This window comes from Rousettus aegyptiacus, unplaced genomic scaffold, assembly GCF_014176215.1.
Source record: "Rousettus aegyptiacus isolate mRouAeg1 unplaced genomic scaffold, mRouAeg1.p scaffold_m13_p_3, whole genome shotgun sequence".
NCBI classification, from domain to species: domain Eukaryota; kingdom Metazoa; phylum Chordata; class Mammalia; order Chiroptera; family Pteropodidae; genus Rousettus; species Rousettus aegyptiacus.
This window is the reverse complement of record NW_023416306.1, coordinates 7,094,446-7,117,804: the sequence shown is the minus strand read 5'-3', so window position 1 is coordinate 7,117,804 and position 23,359 is coordinate 7,094,446. Positions and strand designations below refer to the sequence as shown.

The 23,359-nt window shown below is 58.3% G+C and overlaps 1 protein-coding gene across 1 annotated transcript in view; it reads left to right on the top strand.

Annotated features, from left to right (window-relative positions):
- The window catches only part of LMX1B (LIM homeobox transcription factor 1 beta), a 76,826-nt gene extending 54,103 nt beyond the window's left edge, over positions 1 to 22,723 (top strand). Inside the window, exons 3-8 of the mRNA XM_016131715.2 lie at positions 16,923 to 17,155; positions 18,970 to 19,151; positions 19,354 to 19,431; positions 19,585 to 19,651; positions 21,824 to 21,967; positions 22,267 to 22,723. Coding sequence (XP_015987201.1) covers positions 16,923 to 17,155; positions 18,970 to 19,151; positions 19,354 to 19,431; positions 19,585 to 19,651; positions 21,824 to 21,967; positions 22,267 to 22,424 — 862 coding nt within the window. The 3' untranslated portion in view covers positions 22,425 to 22,723. The remainder of the gene's footprint in view (positions 1 to 16,922; positions 17,156 to 18,969; positions 19,152 to 19,353; positions 19,432 to 19,584; positions 19,652 to 21,823; positions 21,968 to 22,266) is intronic.
- Positions 22,724 to 23,359: the final 636 nt, after the last annotated feature.

Here is a 23,359-nt window from a genome sequence, read left to right as displayed (position 1 = left end):
TCTCCAGCTCTGGAGGGAAGGACCCAGGTTCAAATCCCACCCAGCCCATCTGCCCGAGGTCTGGCTCGGCTGTGCACTGGACTGTGCCCTGGCTGATGACCTTGCGCAAGGTGCTCGTTTGTCTCCTCTGTGAAATGGGGGTCATCAGTCAGTGTGAGGTTATGCGGGGGGAGGGGGGCATTAAACGAAGCCAGTCCACCACGAACCAGCTGGACAACCAGGACGTGGTAGCTCTCTATTCCCTGCCTCCAGCCTCAGTGTCTTCCTCTGTATAATGGGGATCAGAGCAGTCTCTGGGGAGAAGCAGGGTCTGTGCCCGCGAGAGGCGCACTCACTGTAGAGGGCTGTCCTCGGCTGGAACCGCGAAGCACATGTGAGAGTGATTAGAAGCTGCAGGGCCCCGGTTGATTTTATTTTTTCCCAGAGAAACAATAGTTGCCCCTCTCCCTAGTCTGGAATGCTTTCCGCCCAGGGTCTGGGACCCCTCATTTAAATTGGCTGCGAAGGGACAGGCGCTGTGAGCCCGGGAGGAGGTTGTTAGGGATGGAAAGCCTGGGCCCAGGAATTTACAATCCGTTACTTGAGAGGTGTCCTGCCTCCCCCTTACCCCCTCCAGGCCTACGCAGGCCCAGAATGTGCCATAAAGATGTCACGTTGGGTGGGTGGCGGGTGCCGAGGAGGGATCCAGGGCCTGGCCTGGGTGTGTGTGTGTGTGTGTGTGTGTGTGTGTGTGTGTGTATGGGGGTGGTGGGTACACAGCCAGGGACAAAATCCCAGCTGCATGTGTCCCAGCTGGGCGAGCCCAGACAAGAACGTCCCTCTCTGAGCCTCGGTGCCCCTATAAAGTAGGACACAAAGTGCTGGGGACCCAGGAGTTTTGCTTTACCATGCACCCCTCACCCTGATCACGCCAGCTGTGCGGCAGGTGATAGACGGCCTGGTGGTAGGGAGGTCCCCAGACCCATGGGGGTGCCTTGCACTGGACCTTGGTCAAAATTGTGCACCTCTCACTGCCCACCTATGCCAGATGCAGAGCCTGGAACTCGGCTCACGTAGCACACATAGCAGCAAGAGGCTCTGTTGTCCTTTGCCAAACCACACACTGGCTCTCTCTCTTACTGGGGGCTTGGCACAAGGCACGCTGGCTCTCTGAGACTCAGTTTCCTCATCTGTGAAATGGGTGGAGTCATTCCCCCAGCCTCATAGAATTGAGGGGAAATGGAATAAATATTGCCTGAGCTGGCCGTCTAGCCAGGCCCACAGCAGACACTCAGGACAGTGCACCTCCCAAGGGAAAGGGCATTTGAGGAGACCTGAGGGAGCGAGTGGAGGCTACCGACGGGCATGGGGAGGGCGTGACATGCTGGTGGCTTGTCATTATAAGCACCTAATAAACCAGGCCCCACAAACAACTCCCCCCCCCCACCCAGGAGGGAAGGCCAGATCTGAAAGCCACATAGGGAGCCTGAGGATGAGTCAATTGTGGGACAGCTGTCAGGAGAGAGGGAGGACCCAGGGGTTGCTTAGGCAGCAACGAAGGTAGCTGTTGGTGGCCTCAGCGGAATGGAGACAGAAGAAGAGACCCAGGTGTGGAGGTCAGCACCTCCAGAGACCCGAGGGATTCTGGGACACTGAGGTGGAGCCGTCCCCAGAACTGAGAGGAGGAGGGCGAGGGTGGGGCTGGCTCGGGGTCTAGGAATCCCTGAATGTCCCACGTCTGCCCTGAGCAGACATATATATTCCCAAGAAGCAATTCGAGATGGCAATTCTCCAGGCACCCCGGTTTTACCAGGTCCCAAGTTTCACCAGGTCCCCAGGCTCCGTGCCATGTAATTTCTGCTCTTGGCAGAGTGGGTGTCGTGCAGCATCCCCCAGAGCTCATGGTGACCGTGGCCCAGCTGGTCAGCCATTTCAGTCACCAGCTCCCGGAGACCCCCCCCCCCCCCGCCCAGAGCCCTGAGCAAGGACGGGCCTCGTCTCAGAGACATCGGTCAGGAACCCTCTGCTCAGTAGTGGTGAGACAGACAAGGGTGGAGGGCGCATCCCCAAGGGGGGACTGCAGGGAAATGCCCTGCCAGCGTGTGACCCTGTTGGGGGAGGGGAGCAGAGTAAACAGCCATTGCCCTGTCCTCTCTGCGGCTGTGGCCAGGTACACAGGCCTGTTTGGACAGCTGCCTTGTCTGTCCGTCTGTTTGGGAGATGCTGGCTGATAGATGGGGTGGGCAGACGGTTAACCCCTTGGTGCCTGCAGCGCCACATGCTCACTGCCTCCCTCCATGGGGTACGGGGGAGCCATAGGGTGGTCCTGGCAGCCCCCACCTAGCTTCTCTCTAAGGGGACACCTCTAGCTCTGAGTCAGGGACAGTGACTAAGGGACAAGGTGAGAGGGACTCTAGGGCATGGACAGTCCACCCGCAACCAGGCAGCCAAGGGCAGAGGAGGAGGGAGTCTCTCCCAGGGGGGAGCAGGGGCAGAATCTGTCCAGAGCCCTCCTCCTCGCCACCACACCCGGGCCCTAGGGAGCCTCCTCAACCTACATTTATTAAAAAGCCAGCTGCCAGGCTTTCTGTGGGCTGCCCCTCTTCACAAACACCAGCTCAGCCCGGAGTGGAGGGAGGGGGGTTCAGGGCCACCAGCAGCAGGCCCCTCTGAAGTGCGAGCAGGCAGAGATGGGGCTTGGGCTGGTCGAGGTGGGGTTCTGGGCTCAGGTCCAGAGAGCCTGACTTGGGGGCGGAGAGGAGGGAAGGGGGGATCCAGCAGGACTCGGTGATGAATCAGAGCTGCTCTGGCTGTCCGTACAGTGAGAGTAGGGTGGCTCTGCGCCTGGCGTGGTCACAGGGCCCCGGCCACCACCACCACCGCGCCTCCCATCTTAGTCACTGCTCTCCCACCCACCAGGCTCCAGAAAGGGTCTAGGGAGCCACCCTGGGCTCCACCCACCCCAAAGCCCGGTCTGCGTAACACCCTACACCACTCAAAGATAACTCATCCCCTTCCTCCCCCCCCCGCCCCTCCCCCCACCACACCCTGGACCGCCTGAGCCTCTCACCTGCAGGCCAACAGCAGGTCCTCTTAGCTGGTCACCTGCTCCCCACGCTGTGCTCCCCACACCCTAGGTCCCAGCTCCGTGGCCAAAATGATCTTTAAAAAATGTAAATCGCTCAAGCCACTCCCCACTTAAAACCTTTCAATGGCTTTGAGATTAAGACAAAAATCCTTTTAATGGCCCACAAGGCCACCCCAACAGGGCCCGGGTTAAGCAAATTAGGGTTTGCCCCTACAGTAGAATGTCGGGGGGCCTTAATGCACCGAGCCAAAACGTCGTGAAGTCCTCCTCAACAGTTATGCAGATGGGGCAGCGAAAATGGGCGACTCGAGAACAGTTTGTAGAGTAATTGGCATTTGTGCATGAAAAATAGTGAACAGAACGCACAACCAATTCTCCTTTAAAAAAAAAAAAGTCAGAGAGAGGGGAATAATGGATGCACACCAGCTCGTGGACGTCTTGCAAAGGTATTGTGGAAGGAGGCTCAGATGGGAGACCGCGGTTGCCTCTGGGGAGGGGACCTGGGTGGCTAGGGATGAGTGGAGAGACCGAACACCTCTGTGCATCTGAATATTAAATCATCACCTATACGGAGAAATTATTATTGTTTTCAATTCCAAATTTTTAAAGTCTCTAAGACCTGGCCCGCTCAAACCGGCTCCTGTGACTCCCCGGCCTCCTCGGGGTCCATGCCGCCCCCTCCCCGCAGCCCCTCCGAACCTTCCGGTTCCCGCTGATGGCGTCGCTGTCTGCGGGCCTTTGTGCTCAGTTTCCTCTGCTGCCTGGCTGCTCTTCCTCCTCTCGATCTCAGCCCAAACCTCTGCCTTCAGGAAAGTGGACCTTCCGGGGCGCCCCTCAGCCTAGTCACCTGTCTCCCTTCTCGGCGTGTAGATCAATGTGGGCAGAGCCCCGTTTCTGGCTTGCTCGCAGCCCCCTCCCGGCGCCCAGCACTGCGCCTGGCACACAGTGAGCACCCCATCAGTATGTGGGGGGACGGATGAACTCACAGGAAGGAGAGCGTGCCCTGAGAATTCTGAGGAGGGGGGCTGTTGCCATGGGGGGTTGGGAGGTGCCCACCTGGGCCTCGACGCAGGAGGATGTGGCCAGATTCACGAGGCGGGCGGCGCTCCGAGCAGAGGGCATGCAAGGTGCAGAGCCCAGCAACCTGCCCGCCCAGGCCGGCTCCTCCACGCCCGGGCTGTGTGTTTTAGGCAAGTTACCTTCCCTCTCTGCGCCTCAGTTTGCTCCTCAACAAAATGGAAGCGCCGGCAGGGCCCCCTCCGAGTTGCGGGGGGCGGGGCCCGCGGTTCCCACGGGAAGCGGTGCACACAGTCGGCGCTGCATAAATGCTGCGGGGAAGTGCTGCGGGCGCGGGGAAAGGGTTAAAGCCGGGCGCTTTTTAATTGTCAAATGACTGCGGGCGATTAGCGCTGGCAGCTTCCTCAATAATCGCTCTTCTCTGTACCTGCTGGGAGCTTAATTAAAAAACAAAGAGGCTCAATTTAAAGGCCATTACTATGCTAATGTGGCCAGGCGGGCGGTGATTAAGCGGCTCGGGCGGGCTGCGGGCGGCTGGGGCGGGGCGCGGGGCGATCAGTTACCCACTAAACGGACCGGCGGGCGGCGAGGGGGTCCCCAGCGGGTGGCGGTGCGCGGTGTGCCCAAATCGGGCGCCCGGCCCTGACGCGCCCGGTTCGCCCCTCGCCCGCCGGCAGTTGGCGGGAGCCTGAAAGCAGAGGCCCTGGGTTGGGGTGGGGTCTCCTAGGGCCGCTTCTTACTGCGTAGCAAAGGGTCCGGTGTGGGTAGGAAATAAATGCCACTCGCACTTCCAAGGGCTCCCCTTCTAGAATGTCCCCTCCACCTCCCACCAGCGTGGAGCCCTGTGCCTCTCACGCTTTCACTTCGCAGGTTCATCCAAGGGCACTCGGCTGGCTGTGGGGCTGTGTTTTGCCTACATGTCACTGGCTGCATCCTTGCAAAAAGTCAGCCAGGCACAGGCAGGCCGCTTGCTGGCTGGGAGCAGGTGTCAGGCTCCCGAAACGCCGGAGCATTTGCTCCTCTGGCTCGACCCCGTCCCCAAACCCCAGGAAGGCAGGAGAGCACGGTGATTACGGGGCAGGCGGACCTGGGACGGGCCCTGGCCGGGCCTCGCCAGCGGGCGATCTGCATAAGGGACTCCTACCTCCCTGGGTGGTGGGGAGGTCTTGGGGAGGCCCCTGCGTGTGAAGCTCTGAGCACAGGGCTGGGCTGTGCCTGCGACTTTGACATTTAGTAGGAACGCACGTGCCAGGATGTTCAGAAATGGGGCAGCAGGCGCACAGGTGTGTGTGGTGGTTGGGGACTAGTCCAGATCTCATGAGGGAGACTGGGCAGTGAGGCTCCTGGCGACTAGGCTAAGGAAGTTGTTGTTACCTCTGGCTGCCTTAGGAGTAGTATAAGGTGGGGGGAATGAGGGAGGAGATGGCTCTGTTCGCCACTAGGGGACGGAGCTGCTCGATGCCAGGCCTTAAGGGCTGTTAGGACAAACTCAGACTTGTGATCTGAGTGTGGAGAAAGAGCCACTAGAATCTGGGTGGTTTAACCAGGAAAGGGAGGTGTCAGTGGAAGGGCAAGAAGGAGCACACTTAATGTGTATGATTTTGACCCTGAGCATGTTTTCATTGGCTGCCTGGTAAAATTGGTGATCATAAGTTTTAATCATTTTGTTGGTAACATTGACCACCCTACCTGAGCCTGGGGTGAAGTTTAACTTGGTAAATTAACCAGTGCAAGTTACAACTGACAACAATGAAAGTATCCATGATAAAATGTGTCGCTGGCTACAAATTAACCTACAAATTACCGGAAGAGTCAAATCTTGATAATCAGTGAGATGTAATAGGAGCACAAACCTGACGATAGAGCCAACCTTTATTGAAATTTTTCATGGAAAATAATTTATCCCAATGAAATAATTTTAGTAAAATAAAAATGAAAATGGAAAAAGTTGTAAATTATTTAACTACACTAGAAGAAAATCGATCAAAAAATTAAATTGCCTTAATGGAGTTTGTTCCAGAAAACACTTGCTCAAAGGAAGTGTATCAGTGTGTTTTTTTAACCCTGATTAAAATGCTGTGGTCTGTGCGTAGAATCCTTGGGGTCAGGAGGATGGGGACACAATGTCGGCTTGGTCAGCTGTAAGGCTCTCCAGTGACACCGGATTTCTCCTCTGAGACCTCCTTGTTCCTTACACCAGGGACTCACTGAGGGGAAAGTGACCCTGTAACTCGTTTCCCACTGATGCCTCATCTCCCATCACAGTGCTAGGTCATGGTGGGAGTCTGGCAAATGCTTACAGAATCAATTAGTCTTACAGTGAAAACCTTAAAAGGCAGTTTCTGCCTTTAAGAGGTAGAATCATGGCTTAAGATTTGGCACAGAGCGAATGCTTAAGTATGTGTTGACTGGGTGGATGAATGCATGGGTGCGTGGACGTGTGTGGATGGATAGATGGATACACGGATGGAGAGGGAGATGGATAGCTGGCTGAGCGGTTATGTGAGGGGGCGGGTGGGTGGTTGGATAGAGTGGCTGAGTGAGTGGGTGGACAGATGGATAAATAGATGGATAGACGGATGGATGAATGAGAGATGGGAATGAAAGAAGCCTGATCTATTCTCTTTAGCCCAACATTCAAGGCCTCTAGCCTAATCAGTGACCCACTGTTTCTTTAACCCTGCAAATGGCCTCCATTTTCTTCATGCCTTTGCTTTTGTTCAGCCACCCCTGCCAGCATCACCTCTCTGCCTCTCTGTTCCTACACAGAGCCCAGCCTCTGGAGTCAGACACACTCCTGTTCCCATCCCAGCACGATCACTTCCCCCATTCAATCATTTGCACTTTTTAGCCCCTTTCTCCGGGAAGTCTTCCCTGACCTCAGCTCCTTCCACCATCTGGACAGGTCTGTACCACATCGGGGCCTGTCCCGGATCTCTCAGCCCTTTCTGGGCACATAGGTCTTGACTTGGCCTATTCTGGTCACTCAGGACCTTGGAGAGAAATCCAAAGTCCTCTGCATCTGGTAATGTGGGGTTTCTCATCTTTCACCTGTGTGATCAGCGCCTCCCCTCTGGAACCTTGGCACCTCTGGATGCAGACCAGGTCAGGAGCCCAGCAGCTCTGAGCTGCAGAAGCACGTGCAGTCATTCCAAGTGGTGGGCAGGGAGCAGGAGGCTGAGGCTTCAAGCACAGGGAGATTTGGGAAGCCAGGCAGCGAGGCAGGGAGAATGAGCAGCAGTTCCGGAGCCCCACATGTCCCAGCTCCCATCTCAGCTCTGACGCTGAGTAGTTGTCAGAGCACCACTTTCCCCTCTTGTGAAAAGAGGGTGGCATCGCCTACCTCCCAGGGGTCTTAAGGGGTAGGAGTACCTATGCAAATAAGCCACAGGGTCTGGTATGTAGGAAACACTCAATAAATCTTAGTAATACTAACGATAATAAAATGGCCGCTGGATTTGGCAACTAGGAACTGGTGACACATTGGAAATGGGGGAAGGGAACTTGGGATCAGCTCTGAGGGGTTTGATGAGTGGGTGAAAGGAGAAGGCTCCTCCTGCGAGCCCGGCATGGGACCTGGCTCATAGTAGGTGCTTAACGAATGTTAGGTGGCTGAATGAATAAATGAATCATCACATGAATTGAATTCTCCATCGAAGGGCAGAAAAAAGAGGGAAGATCATCAGCCCAAGGGTAAATGAAATGTGTACCAAGAAAAAAAGAGAAAGGATCCAAATAAGTAAAATCAGAAATGAAAAGAATGTGACAACTGACATCACGAAAACACGAAAGATTATAAGAAAATACTATGAATAATTATATGCCAACAAATTGGACAACCTGGAAAAAATGGATGCACTTCTAGAAACATACAATCAGACGAACAAACCAAAAAGGAAATTTTGCAGGTAAAGCCTTTAGCTTGCACCTGGCCAGAGCTCACTGGCCTTCCATGCCTCTTGGCCCGGGTTTTCCTGCGGCTCTTCCTTCCTGAAGGGCGTGGGGGAAGATGGTCAGAGAGACATGGTGCGGACATGATGCGGCTCCCAGCAGTATCGCTGCTTGGGCTTCTCTGAACTCCAGACTATTGAATGCGCAGCCCCCTCCCGCCGCCCGCCGATGCAGCCACATTTAACGTGTTGGAAGGCAGCTCCGTTGTAACACGTCCAGAACTGCTCTCCTGATATTCCTAGCCCCGCCCTGCCTCAGTCTCCATTGCATTTAATGGCAATTCCATCCTTCCGGTTGCTTAGGCCCCCGAATCTTGGACTCACTCATGCCTCCAGCCTTTCACACACTCCCATGCCCCAGTCTACCTTCAAAATGCATCCCAGGTCCAGCCACTTCTCAGCATCAACCCTGTCTCACCGGGTCTGAGCCAACAGCATCTTTTGCCTGGACTGAGATAACCACCCATGCATCTGCCTGCTACCCCACATCACCGCCACCCCCACACAGCTGCCCGAGGGAGCCAGTTAAAATGCCAGTTGGATCACATCTCCCCCTCGCTCCAAGCCTTTCCTCGAGTCCAAGCCCACATGACCTGTCGCCTCCTCTCCAGCCACATGGGCCTCGTGGGCCATTTCTGCAGCACCTCAGATATCTCATTAAGCCTCTGACTGCCCGTTGCAAAAGCCCCTGGTCACCGCCATCATTCTTCCCTGCCTCAGTTTCCTTTATTGCATTGTCACTGTCTGTTATACCCTGTATGCTATTGATATATCGAATTGCCTGTCCCCTGGTCCAATAGAATGGAAGCAATGGGGAGGGGACTGACTGTCCGGTTGGCTTTCTGCGCTACCCCCAGCCTCCAGACAGGGCCTGGCACCATAGTAGGCTACATAAAAATATGTGTGGAATCACCGAATGTGTGTACCCTGGGCTCCCGGCTGTGCCCGTCCCTCCGTGGCCCTAGCCCAGTGACCTCCAGCCCTGGCTGGGACTCCCGACAGCGCCCTGGCCTGGATCAAAGGGCCGAGGAGCCGGCGGCCCCGCACAGCTGGGTCTGCGCCCCGCAGGAAGCGCCGGGGCAGCCTTCGCGGCAGGCCCGGCCCCGGCGCGGCGAGGCTGCAGAGAGGCCCTGCAAGGCCCCGCGCGCTGGCGGCCGCCGGTCGGAGCGCCGGGCCACGCCGCGCATTCCAGCCGCGTGATTGACGCGCGCACCGGGGCCCCCGCCTGCGGCTCCCGCCGCCGCCCCCGCCGCCCGCCTGGCCCGCCGCCGCCGCCGCCGCATCAAAGCAGATGTTTGCAGCTGGTTTGAGTTGGATCCCCATCAACAGGCCCCTTTTTGTCTCAAAATAAAAAACAGCTACGCCCGGAATGATAAGGACGCGGCAGGCACGTGGGGGAGATGTCAACGAGTTGGGGGCGGAGGAGGCGAGCAGCTCCTTCTGCCGGCTTTCCCCCTTCGCTTCTACAAGTGACAGGCGAGTTCTAGCAACAGCAGCTGGACCCCCAAGAGTGTCCAGGGTCCTGTCCCCTCGGCTCCTGGGAGCTCAAGCCCATCATCTCTCAACAGACGTCACCACAGACCGGGGAGCAATGATGACCTGAGCCACCGTATCCAGCACTTACTATCCAGGGGTCTGTCCCGAGCGCTCTGACTGTGGCCCTTCCATCCTGTGATCCACCACCAGCTTGGCACAGAGAGGATAAACACACTGTGCTCACCGGGAAGGCGGGGATTGTGGTCCCCAGTTTTCAGATGGGAAAACAGAAAGGAGCTGGCCTGCCCCAAGGCCCGACAGCTGGTAAATGGCAGAGCTGGGATTTGGATCCTTCGGACCATTCCTTCCGCCTCCAGAAGCAGGTTCTTAACTGTGTGTCATGCTTCCTTTTCCAGGAAGTGCCCAGCTCGCCTCTGCATTGGCCATCATACCTCCGTGTCTCCCAGCTTGCTGAGCATACCCCCCTCGAAGCACATGTCATGCTATGCCTGCTCCCCTGGGACAAGATTTGGTCTGACTCTGTTTCCCAAGCATCTTGCATGACCCTGGCTCAGAGCCAGACTCTGTGAATTCAAGAACATATAGCCATTAGGGACGGAGGGACTGTGGTTCCAGGCACCAAGACTGGTGGTCCCCAAGCAGAAAGCATTTCCAGGAACTGTGGGACTTGGGGCTGGAGAGGTCCTAAAGGAAAACTGGCCCGGAATCTGCCTGGTCCCCAGTGTGACTCAGGTGAGGGTCTGGCAGAAGTCCACAGCGCAAAGGGACAGACAGACAGGGAGAGCTGAACGATGAGATCAGCGGCTTCAGACTGAAATTAGAGGTGAGGAAGGGAAGGCTCCAGAGCCTATACTGGGTACCCAGTGAGAGGCTGAGGTGGGAGAGGGATCACACACCTGCCGAGATGCCCTCTGTGCCAGGCTCTGGGCTAGGCTTCTCCACAGGCTTAAAACTCACTGGATTCTCACTCACCAGCTGAGGGAGGGATCAACTCTCCCATTTTACAGAAGAGAACACTGAGGATCAAAGGGACATGAATGACCCAAGGCCACAGGGCTGGTGCTGCAGATGTGGAAAGCCACACCTCTGAGGAGGGAGGGAAGGGGGAGGGATTGGGAGGGGCTGACCATGAGCAGGAAAAGGAAGGGACACAGGACTTAAGGTTCGATTGGCCCACCTTGAGTCAAGCGTCCAGGCCTGGTCCAATCACCTATGGTTAGGGGAGTCATTTAATACCAACATGACCCTCCCTCCACACCTCCTCCTACTGTCCCACTGTAGTAGGGATGAGCCCAGCAGGAGGCACATATAGGATGTCATTGATAAACTATTAGGACTCTGGACTCCAGGTTGTATAGCTGTGAAGGGAGCAGGGACCCAGGAGGGTGAGTTCACTTATCTTGTCACCTGGTGGTGTTTTCAGACACCCTCAAAGCAGAATATCCAATATTCTCATGTCCTTCCTAGCTGCTCATTCCATTCCTCACAAGGTCGTTCATTCATTCAACAAACACTCACTATCATATCCTCAATGTCAGAGCCCAGGGAGGTGGGGGTGAATTAGACCTCATTTCTGACTTCTAGGCCAGTGGGGGCTTCAGATATATAAATATCTGGGTCTGTGGGCATCATGGAAGGCTTCACTTGAATTGGGTCTTGAAGGAGGATAAAGAGTGTAAACAAGAAGCGAAGGAAAGAGAGAGAGAGAAGATAGGCCTTGGAGGCAGGTGAGATTTTAAGTGTTAAGGAGGCAGGAAGGGACCTGCTGTGTTCAAGGAGCAATGAGAAGCACGGTGACTGTAGCAGAGGAGCTGAGGCCTGGTGTGACAGGGGCAGAGCAGGGCCTTGAGTGCCACAGCTGAGTGTTTGGGCTTATCCTGAAACTGATGCACATTCTCGGACTGAGAACCAGCCAGGGCTACGTAAACTGGAAAATGCGGAGACGGGGTGTGGGGATGGCAGTGCGTGGAGGAGGAGGCAGGGGAGCTTCCGGTCGGCAAGGATGGTGAATGGGTGCTGGAAGTCCTGGACAGTCAATGACAGTCACCGCGATCTCCACTTAGCCCATCTCGGGTGTCCAGCCATTATTCCCATCGGACAGATGGGGACACTGAGGCTCATAGAGGAGAAGGGACTTACGTACGGTTACAGTGCTAGGAAGGGACAGAGCCAGGATTCCAGGCTTGGTGAGAGCTGTATGGACTCCAAGATCTGGGCATGAAGACCCTCGAGGAGCGGCTGGAGTCCTCCCGCCGGGATGCTAGGAAACCAGTTTTATCAGGGGCAAAAGAATCAGCCATACTGCATGCATCTCTGCAGTTGTCAGTGGTTTAAGAGAAATTAATTAATGAGATTTGTAATCCATGGTCGAATGCTCCAGAAAAAGTTGGTTTCAGAGTTTTACGAGCTTGACGAGTTTCATAAATTGAGCATTAAACAAATAAACCAACGAAAACTCAGAGGAGATGGAGGTGTGATCTCATAGTCCAGGACTCTTCAAGGACACTCCTGAAAAGAGACTTTCTTGTTCTACAATTGTAGATGATGCTGGGGAGAGGGAGGTGTTTGTGAGGGAGAGATGTTCAGCTTGGTTTAAGAAGAACTCAGACACTCAGCCACGCCTACTGGGTACCATGCTTATGCTGAGTAATGAGAATTCTGTGTGAATCAGGCCCCCGCCCCAAGACGTTCAGGGCCTTGAGGGCAGACAGACATGGGATGTGGTACTCAGGGTGCAGGGCAAAATCATACAGTGAAGCAACACTTGGATGCACAGAGCATGGTGATGCCGCCATGTGACCTTGAACAAGGAACCTGCCCTCTTCACTTTGGTGTGTGCTCATCTGTAAAATGGGGAGAGAAACGGCGTTTCTTTTAGGGTTCGGGATTTAATGAGGCGATGCAAGTAGATGATAACGGAGCTTTATTAGTACTCAGTAATGTTAATGAGACAGACAGAGAATTGAGCCAGGAGTGCTCTGTCCAGCTCAGGCCAGACAGAAGCTAGAAGGACCAAGCAAGAACCCAGGGTGGTGGTGAGAGGGAGGCGTGGTTGGAAATCTGAGACTCCAGTGAGGGTGATCGACAAAGGTATGCTGGACAAACGTGGGACAAGAGAAAGGCAGAGCCCAGCTTTTATGAAGTGTCCTTGGCACTGCGCTACCTCATTTTATAGATGAAGAAATTGAGACTCAGAGATATTAAATGTCTTGACCAAAGTCATACAGTGAAAAAGTTAATGGAGCCAAGACAGAACCCCAGACTACCTTCTCCAGTGTCCCACCCCCTCCCAGGGTCCTACGGACTGCTCTCCAAGATGGCACTGTGTCCCCAGGGCAGGAGGACAAGGGCTCCCACCAGACCAGGTTGGGGGTGGACCTGCCTTGCCTTACTTCCCAGGAAGAACAGGGCACTATTGGTTGGTTCAATAGTCATCCAACAAACATTTATTGCCTGCTTTGGTGTGTGTGGGGCCTTGTGCTCAGCACTGAAGATACAGAGGTGACCAAGGGCAAGATAGACCTGGAAATATGTAAAGTGGAGTCTTTATTGCAAGTGCTATAATAGGGGAGGGGGGTAAGGATAGGGAACTCAAAGAGGGAGGCATCTATCTAAGGCTGGAGAAGAGGGGCTTCCCAGAGGAAGGGGAGCCCTGAGCCAAATCCTTCCAAATCAGCAGGTGTTTGGGGGGCAGAGGTTGGGAGTGGGGTGAATGCCATGGAAGTGCATGGAAAGGCTTGGCAGTTTACATGAAAAATAGGGGAGCAGGGTCGTGTGGGTTACCAGCAAGCCTGCGCGCTGCGATGTGGTCTCGAAGCTGCCCTCTCTATTTGGAGTTTCCGGACTGGGGAGGAGCAGGGGTGGGGGGATTGGCACCCACAAGGCAGGCAGCTGGCAAGGGAAACCACAGGCGGCTCCCCCGGGGCACAGCTTCAGAGCCTCCCCATGGCACCCCACCATGCCCTGGCCCTGCACCCAGCATGGGCAACAGGCACACACCCACCTGGAAACCCCAGCACCGTTCCGGGGAGTGGGGAACGATCGTCCTCATCTTACAGTTGAGGAAACGGAGACTCTGACCTGCCCAGGATCACAGAGCTGGTGCGCGGCTGAGTGAGGATGGAGATCAGGGCCCAGGCTCCAAGGCCAGGGCCTGTGGCGCTTGATCAGGGCCTTTCCAGGCTCAGAGCCCCCTCCGGGGCAGGTGCAGAAGGGAGGCGGAGAGGCCTCCTACCCTGACCAGCTCTGCCTCTCTGGTCGGAATTTGCAGCGTGTCTGGAAAGGCTTCCTCCTGGCCTGGTAGAGCCGGCCCCAGCCCACGGAGACCCCCTGCCTCTTTGCCTGCCACCTCATACTGGCAGCTCGATGCATCTTCACACCGAGAAGCAGGCAGCGTTGTCGGGCCCATCACACAGATGAGTAAGCCGAGGCTCAGAGAGAGGAAACTACTTGCCCAGGCACCAGCCAGAAGTGGTGGCATCAGGCATCGAACCTGGGTCCCTCGGATGCCAAGGCCACGCGCCTGTGGCCGGGCCTGCTTCTCAATGGCGGCCTCCAGCAACCCCTTCGCTGCGGGACGGGACGGATTGAGGGAAGGAGCCCCCCGCCCCCTCCCACACGCACTGTTAGCAGCGCTCACCCCAGCACGGTAGACAAAGGCACCCCGTAATTGGGAGCGAGTATTTCATGCATCCCCCCTGATGTTTTATTGAGAGGAGAGATGCTCCGAGACCAAACGGATGGCACATTCCGTTTATAAAGTGTGCGCGGTTTGTTTTATTTCCCGAGTTTTTGCAATCTCGATAACAGATGATGCCCCGAGTGGCTGGCGCTGCCTCCGTAATGGCGGTGCTGAGCCTTTGGAGAAGTATTAATAATAGATTGTGTTGATGAGTTTGGAGAAAGTAGCAATCGACCCCCTGCTGCCAAGGCATTAGCACGGCTGTTCTGAATGCAGCCTACACTGTGGCGGTGCCTGCGAATGCGAATGCGAATGCGGGTCACCCGCCCCCCTGCCCCCTCCCCCAGCCTGAGAGGACCGCCTCTGGGGAGCCACCCAACCAAGGTGTGATGACGCCCCCTGAGACCCTGTCTCTGCCATGCTGGCGCAGAGATGTGGCCAGTGCCTGTCCATTCATGGGCCACAGAGGCCAGGCTGCAGGCCTCAGTGGGGCCCCTGGGTGGAGAAAGAGAGCAGGAGGAGAGACAGAGGGACGGAGAGGGGGGCCGGGCAGCAGGTTCTGCAAACCTGGCTCCTTCCCCAGCCCCTGGACAGGGCTGGATGGGGCCTCTGCCCGTGGCTGCCGTGGACGGTTGCCTAGGTTGTACCCTGAACAAAGGTATCCAGCCAAAGGCCCAAATCGAAGCTGAAATCCAGCTCAGGATCCCCTTGCAAGATCACGTCCCTTGTGGACTAGAAGGGTCCTCTCTGCCTGGCCTGAGCTCCAGCCCACCCCACCCCAAAATATCACTCACCTGCTTCACACTCACTGAGGCCTCCTTGAGGATTGGCTGGAGCGAGGTCCTGCCTCGTGGAACACCTGTCGAGTTGGGAGCTGAGCAGAGGTGCACACTGCACCGCGGCTGATGTGATCCTCGCTCACCAAGTTCCATGCTCAGTGTTGCTGAATCCTGACAACGGCCCTTTGATGGAGGTCCTGTTGACATCCCCGTTTTTATAGTAAAGGGGACGGAGGCCAGAGAAGCGCGGGTGAGCTTAAGGGAGGCCACCTCCCCCAGACTGGGGCGTCAAAGAAGGCTTCCCAGAGGAAGTGGCATGGCAGTTGGGCATCGAAGGATTAGTAGGAGCCTGCTGGGTAGAATGGGGGTGGGGGTGGCAGAGGTGGCTGAGATACCCTCCCCCAGTCTGAGTGCCCTGGCCTGTGCCAGGGCAGCAGGCAGGACTCAGATGGGCCCTGTCCACAGCACCCCACCGGCTCGCCGTGGGCGGTGCTGATGGCAGCCCCGGGAAGGGAGGCAGGCCGAGTGCCTCACATTTATGGCTGTTTCTGTTCCAGAACCGATTAGTGGAGAATTGCAGCTGTAATCTGTGCCTGCGATGGCGGGCCATAAAGAGGGATGGGATGTGCGCAGCGTTCCCAAGGTGGCGCCCGCAGACGTGGCCCGGGGACGCGGGGAATGAAAAATGGTTTTAATTCCCTCCCAGCAGCAATAATTTGATTCTTCATAATTTTTTCCATCAAAGTGTTGTTGAGGCTGAGTTCCCACAGAGCGGGGCACGTGACGGGGATGGGAGGCCGGGAGGATCGGACGGTAGGTGTGGGCAGAGGGGGGGCCGTGCCGCTCAGACCCTTCTGCACATGCTGGCTGAAGGCACTGAGGCCCCGGCCACCTTTGTCTCTGGAGAGAGAAGATGGATCGACGTTGTCATGGAGGGACTGGGTTAGGTCCAGGCTCAGAGTCAGCTTTTCTCATTTACTACCCACGTGACTCTGGGCGAGTGACTCCGCCTCTCAGCACCTCAATTTCCTAACCTCTAAAATGGGATCGATTAATTTTCGTGCCTGTCTTGTGGAGTTGTTGCAGAGATTAAACGTGCAGAGTGCTTAGAACAGCGCTGGCATTCCCGTACGTGCCCAGGAAACACGTTTCTTCGTGGTGGAGATCCCCAAACTGGAAGGCGAGCTAAGCGAGTGTCAGCCAGACCCAGGGCTGGCTAGAGTGTGTCGAAAGGCCAACGCGATGGTGGCCCGGGGCACAGCCTGGGGGGCAGGGGGAGGGGTAAGGGAAGAGGCAGGATCATGGCAGACTCAGGAACTTGGATGTCTCCCAAGGGCACGAGGGAGCCATGGAAGAATCTGGAACAGGGAAGCAGCATGATCAAGTGCGTGTTTTAGACAGATCTCTCTGGTTTTCCTCCTGGAGGGTGAGTTGAAGGATAGGAGGCACCAGGAGTCCAGGGAGGAAACTGGGAGGAGTCAGGCAGGAGAGGAGGGGCCCGGGCTGGGAGGTAGGTTGCTTGGATATAGGGGTGCAGGAAGGGCAGGGAGGAAGCAGAGCGGGTCCTGAAGTGAGGATGGGTGGACCTATGGGAGCCTGCCCTTCCCCTCAGGGCGAAGCCCTCTAGTTCTTGGGGAGGGTTGAGGCTGACCCTGCATTCTGCCCTCTAGTGGCCTGAGCGGGAAGGGCCCTGAGCTGACGCACCAAAGAGAGGGCACCTCTGGGCAGGATGCCCAGAACCCACCCTGAGGCCCTGCGAGCCAGAAGAGTAGGACTTCAGGGTCCAACCCTGTCCGGCTCTGTGCCCAGGGGCGGCCTCTCCCCCCTGGGCTGGAGTGTCAGGGTGGCAAGAGGGAGAGGCTCTGGGTAGGCAGTGGCCTCTGGGAGGGAGCCCTGAGCCCAGCTAATGCGCCCGCTCTGTGCACCCGCAGGCTCTTCGCGGCCAAGTGCAGCGGCTGCATGGAGAAGATTGCCCCTACTGAGTTTGTGATGCGGGCACTGGAATGCGTGTACCACCTGGGCTGCTTCTGCTGCTGCGTGTGTGAGCGGCAGCTACGCAAGGGCGACGAGTTTGTGCTCAAGGAGGGCCAGCTGCTGTGCAAGGGCGACTACGAGAAGGAGAAGGACCTGCTCAGCTCCGTGAGCCCGGACGAGTCCGACTCCGGTGAGCCCTGGCTGGGGCTGGGGTCACGCGGCGGGGAGGGCGGCTGGGCGGCGTGCTGTGGGAGGGTGAGCTTGCCGGAGAAGCATGCTCGTGACCCCAGGACCCGAGCTGCACACAGACAGCACGCCCACGCCAGCATGCGTGTGTGCACCGATGTGTTCACATACACACGTGCACACGTGCAGGGCACATGGACACCGATGTGCTCACACTGCCACAGGCACACAAATGCACCTGCGGACGGGGCCACCGAGGCACCCATGCCTGTGCGCGTGTGTATGTGCATGTGACCACAGACGCACACGCACAAGCACATAAAATGCACGTGTGGGTGCTCATGCCCAGGAATGCATGTGCACATGGATCGTGCAGATGTGCTTGAGTGCCCAAGCACGCACAAACACACACACACATACAAGTGCACGTGTGACCCATGCGACAAGCAGTGATGCGTATGGCTATACACATATTTATTTACATGCTCATGTGTACCGTGGTTTGCACATGTGCGTGCCCTGAGGGGGTGAGGGCGGTGGGCCCGAGAGCAGGGTGTGCCTTGCCTTGGCCCCCACCATGGCACAGCACCACAGGGGTCTGTAACAACACCAAGTCTGTAGGCTGCTGGTGTCTGAGAGGCAGGGATCAGTGTGTCCAGAGCCTTCAGCGGTGGGGAGCAGCAGCCCTGAGCTATTCCTTTTCCGAGCTGTGTGGGGGGCATGTGGCCCTCTGTGGTGGAGGGAAAGACCCCATTCTCAAAGGACTACACTGGTTTGGAGCGCTCCTGGCAGGAAGGGCAGGGCCAGCCAGGAATGAGCCTGAAGGCAGAAAAAGCCAGGGAGGCGGCCGGCACCTGTCATTCCCGGGGTAGTGGGGAAGGACTGGAGCAGGGAGCATGGAGAGGCGATGGCCTGGTCCGTTCTGGGCCCTTGAGATAACCTAGGGCCCACGGTGACAGGATCTGCCCGGACAGAGAACTGTGGTACTGCCAGGGCCCTTGGTGAGCTCTCATCCATCTGTCCCTCTGTTCATCACCACTGTGGCCAGGCCTATGGCTGCTTGGACTTCTGTGGGAGAGCAGAAGAGGCTGGCCAGGTGTCGCTGGCCCATTCTTACTGGGCCTCGGCAGGGGTCTCAGAGGGAGGAGACAGCTCCATCCACAGAGGCCCAGGCTCTGAGGAAGCTGGCCCTGGAGAAAGGGGACCAGTTCAGACGTGGGAGCAGCAAGAGGCATGTGGTTGGCGAGGCTTTGCTGTCCCTCTGGGGCTGGCATCTCTGAGACCTATAACTCTGGGGCATGGAAGTGGCCAGCTGTACATGGTACGTGTGGGTGTGTCTCTGGGTGACTACACCTGCTTCTGCACGCATGTGTGTCCATGCCTGCGAACAGGTGCCCATGTGTGTAAATACATCTGTGAGCTGCATGTACTCAGGCCTTGGCAGGTCCACGTGCCAGTCTGCATGGGCAAGGACCAGTGGATGAGTGTGCATCTGTGTGTGTGTGTGTGTGTGTGTGTATGTGTCTGTCTGTCATGGGCATGAATACTCCTGTGTGAGAACGTCTGGAGTGTGGTCTTTGCCTGTCAATTTTAGACCCTGGAAACGTCGAGGAAGAAGGCTCTCTCGGCCCTGGGGCCCGGCTAGCACTGGGCTAGTGAAGTGACATCTGGTTTTCTCAAAGGTTGGCGTTCTGGCCTGAGGTCTCCAGGGAGCCAGAGGCCAGCCATGGCAGGTGTGGGCAGGAGGCGACGGGGTCCCGTCAGGGAGCAGATCGCCTAAGGGTACAAGGCTGACAGGCTGGATTGTGTCCCTCACAGTAAAGAGTGAGGACGAGGATGGGGACATGAAGCCAGCCAAGGGACAAGGCGGCCAGAGCAAGGGCAGCGGGGATGATGGGAAGGACCCACGGAGGCCCAAGCGACCCCGGACCATCCTCACCACGCAGCAGCGAAGAGCCTTCAAGGCCTCCTTTGAGGTCTCCTCCAAGCCCTGCCGAAAGGTGAGGGAGGGGCAGCCGGGGTGGGTGGGGGCTGACCCGCACCCACTGCCTTTCCAGGCGCCACCCCTTCCACTCTCCTCCGGGACGGGGACATCCCTCAGCATCCTTGCCCATCCATCGATTCCCCCAAACCCACCACCGCCTCTCAGCTGCCACCCTCCCTCCCCGGGGAGGCCTGACCGGTCTCCCTCTCTCTGGGCAGGTCCGAGAGACACTGGCAGCAGAGACAGGCCTCAGTGTGCGCGTGGTCCAGGTCTGGTTTCAGAACCAAAGAGCAAAGGTGAGAAGCCGCTCGCCGCCCCCGCGGGGCAGGCGTGGATGGGGAGAGGGGCAGGCGGAAGACAGAGGGCCTGGGATGAGTGGGACAAGGAATGAGTGGGGGCAGGGGGCGGGGGGTGGGGGTGGGGATTGGCACGACCTGTGTCTCCCGCAGATGAAGAAGTTGGCGCGACGGCACCAGCAGCAGCAGGAGCAGCAGAACTCCCAGCGGCTGGGCCAAGGTGAGGCGGGGCCAGGGCCAGGGGCCCCGGCTCAGTCACTGCGCCAAGACCCCCAAGAAACCTTCCACCAAGGCGGTCAGAGCTCAGGGAACTTCTGCCTCAGAACCAGCTGAGATCAATAACGTAGAGAGGGAGGCGGCGGCACCCACAGGACACAGGAGGAGAGATGGCAGGGCGGGCGGCCCGGAGGGGTGGCAGAGTCTCCGGAAGTAAAACTTCAGTCAGCCACTCGCCGTCACCAGGTGCCAGGCACCGTTATCATTCGACGCTCTCCCGCTCACTGAATTCTCACAGCTCCCCGCGAGGGAGGGCCTTGTCATGACCCGTTTCACAGACGAGGGGACTGAGGCTCAGTGTGACTAAGGGACCTGTCGTGATCAGTCGGCTAGTAAAGGGCAAAGCCGGGCCTCAGTCTCATGTGCTTGTGTGTGGGGGGGGGGGGCTCCCAAGCTGTGTTTTCACCATGGCCGTACACCCCGCTGCCCGCAACAGAATCCAGCAGAAATCTCCAGAGAGCGCCAGAGGAAGTTTCCAGGGTATCGAGGAGTCAGGGTGCGCTCCCTGGGTGCTGAGGGGCCAGTTTAAGGGGCAGGGGCCAGGCACCTCTCAACACTGGGCTTTGCCAAAATCTCGTTTCCACATCTTGAGCCAAGGCTGGTCTCCCAGGCCTCATGGGGACATCGAGCCTTCAAGGCTTGAAAGGAGGGCAAGGGGAACTCTCTGGGACTGCTGAAGTGGGGTGGGGGCCCCAGAGCTACCTGCTCCCAGGTGAGACAAGGGCAGATGCCGGGGCCCTTCTACTCAGGTCTCTGGGGGCCAGGCCAGTGGCCCAGGCCAAACCCAGGACTTCGAGGCCATGGCCTTGGAGCCTGGTTTTTCCTCTCTTCTCCTTCTGCCCCCTCCCTAGACACCCCAGCTTCCTGAGGCTGCAGCCACTGCCTTGGGTCTCCCAGCCAGCTCCCGAGCTGTGTCCCCATGTTCCCAGCGGCCTCCTAGACTTAGCCTCTCCAAGAACGTTCCACAGTACCCTTGAGTTCTTCATGGCCATACTGGACTCCACGTCGCCGCCCCTGCTGCCACGTGCCCACAATACCCCCTGCTTTTCTCCCCACCCCCCATCTCAGCAAATGGTACCACTGCCAGCCCAGTACCACGCCAGCATCCCAGGAGTCACCTCAGACCTTTCCTGTCCCCCCACCTCACACTCACACACACACACACACACACACACACACACACACTTCATTCGCCCAGTGGCCAAGTCCAGCGGTGGTTTCCTGTCCACGTCCCTCAGGCCCCTCCTAGTCATTGCGTTGTCTTTCCCACATCTCCCTTGATGGGGACCCCAGCCCCTCACCTAACTTCCTCCTCCCACTGACCTCCGCCTTCTCCTCCAGCTTCCTAGCCTTTCTCCACAGCCTCTCCTGGCTGAGACCCTCCCTTGGTTTCCTCCAGCCTCCGGGGTCCCCCACTCAGCTCCGCCCCCCTTCACCATCTCTCTCTCAACTCGAGGTTTCCCCACACCCGGCCTTTCCTCATCCTTGCGCCCCACAGACTGGGCTCCCTGCTCCCCGGGGGAGGTTTCTCTCCCTGCCTCGGCTGCCCTTCAGCCTGGCGAGCGCCCCCTCTGCTCAGGCCTGTTGAACCCCTGCTGGTTCTTTAAGTCACATGGGGGGTGGGGCCCCATCCTCTGGGAAGCCTTTTCTGGGTCTCTTTGGCCTGGATTTGGGCCCTACCCCGATGCTCCCCGAGGTAGGGCGCTGGCCGCATCCACACGTTGTTGAGTCATTATTGCCCGCTTAGGTGTCTGTCCTGCAGAGGGCCTGAGATCCCGGAGGGCAGGGTCTCTGGAGGACACGGGGAGGTGGGAGGGGAGGGCTCTGACTTCCCATACGCTGATTCTGAGGACCTGGAGTGTGTGTCCCAGGAAGGGGTGGGGGGTGGGGTCAGATAACTGGGCTCCGTAGTCCCGCGGGGCCAGGAAAGCCATGGCAACCTCAGCCACGGCAGGGGTGGGAAGGGGTGTCCCTGGGCAAGTCCGGAGAAGGTCAGAGGAACTGCCATGGGCACCTGGACTGGACCGGGGGCTGGTAGGTGGGAGGTCGGTGGGGACTCCTGGGGCTTCTGGGACTGGGGGGCGGGACGGCCAGCGAAGGCGTGCTTTGCCCCCAGAGGTCCTGTCGAGCCGCATGGAGGGCATGATGGCCTCCTACACGCCGCTGGCCCCGCCGCAGCAGCAGATCGTGGCCATGGAGCAGAGCCCCTACGGCAGCAGCGACCCCTTCCAGCAGGGCCTTACGCCACCCCAAATGCCAGGTGACCACATGAACCCCTATGGTAAGCTGCCCCACCCCCACCCACCCCAGCACCGTCCCTGCCCCCTGCCCGGCCTGGCAGCCTGGGGCCCTGACAGCCACCTCCCGCCTCCCACCCCCGGGCTAACACCGCCCGTGCGCCTCCTCCTGACCGAAGGGGGCACTCTCGAGACCCTTCCCGAGGCCCCCAGCGGGTCATCCTGCGCTTCCCGCGCCTCCGGCCACACAGCCTGTAGGGCCGGCAGCGCCCCCAGGAGCCTCGGCCTCCACCCCAGTGCTGACGCCCCCTCTGCTCCCCAGGGAACGACTCCATCTTCCACGACATCGACAGCGATACCTCCTTAACCAGCCTCAGTGACTGCTTCCTCGGCTCCTCCGACGTGGGCTCCCTGCAGGCCCGCGTGGGGAACCCCATCGACCGGCTCTACTCCATGCAGAGTTCCTACTTCGCCTCCTGAGAGCCAGCCTGGCCGTACGGACGCTTGGGCAAGGGTCCTGGGGTAGGAGCGAGGGCCGCGGAGGCCAGCCTCTCCACCCCCAGTCCCGCCGCCCGCACAGACTCTACAGACAGCCATACGGTGCCCTCCCCTCGGCCAGCCAGGCCTGGCCAAAGTGCCCGCTGGGCTCCATCGGACAGGCAGGTGGGCACAGCCTGGGCGGGGGCTGTGTCCTGCCCACAGAGACCGGGTCACCCCCGGGGACCCAGAGCTCTTGGACAGCCTCTCGCCTCCCAGCCCCACCTCGGCCTCCATCGCCTCCTCCCTCCTCATCTTTTTTTTGGGGGAAGCTTAAAGTCTCTCTATTTTTTTAAACGTCCTCTCTGTGTCCAGGCGACCTCCATGGCCGAGGCCTAGACCAAGGCAGGGCCCCAGGCCAAGGCAGGGCCCCAGGAGGACGAGCGCGGTGCCCGTTCCCTGTGAGAAGTGCGTGTGCCTGTACCCAGCGCTGGCGCCCGCCTCCCCCGCCTCTGCGGGCAGGCCCACCGGCCCAGGCTCCGCCTCCCAGCCAGAGCCCAGAGCGGAAGTGGGTAGAGACAGCCAGGTGTGCCAGGCCCACCGCACCTGTGCCGCTGGGGAGGGTAGAGCAGACCCGAGACACACGTGCAGATGCACACACACTTAAAAGGCACACTCATGCAGATGCGTACGCAGCGATGTAGAGACCCTGAGACAAAGAGGCCTCTGTGGGGCACCCCTACCCTGTCAGAAAGGGGAAAGAGTGAGATGGGGAGGACCCCCTCTTCTTACAGCAGCGGGAGAGGGAGGAGCGAGGGGGAGAGGACGATGAGCTTGAAGCAGGAGGACTCAGATGTGGCCTAGCCTTGGCCCAGATGGGGGCTGCCTGGGTAGGCAGGACAGCCCCAGACCCAACCAGCTCCAAGGGCAGAGACAGA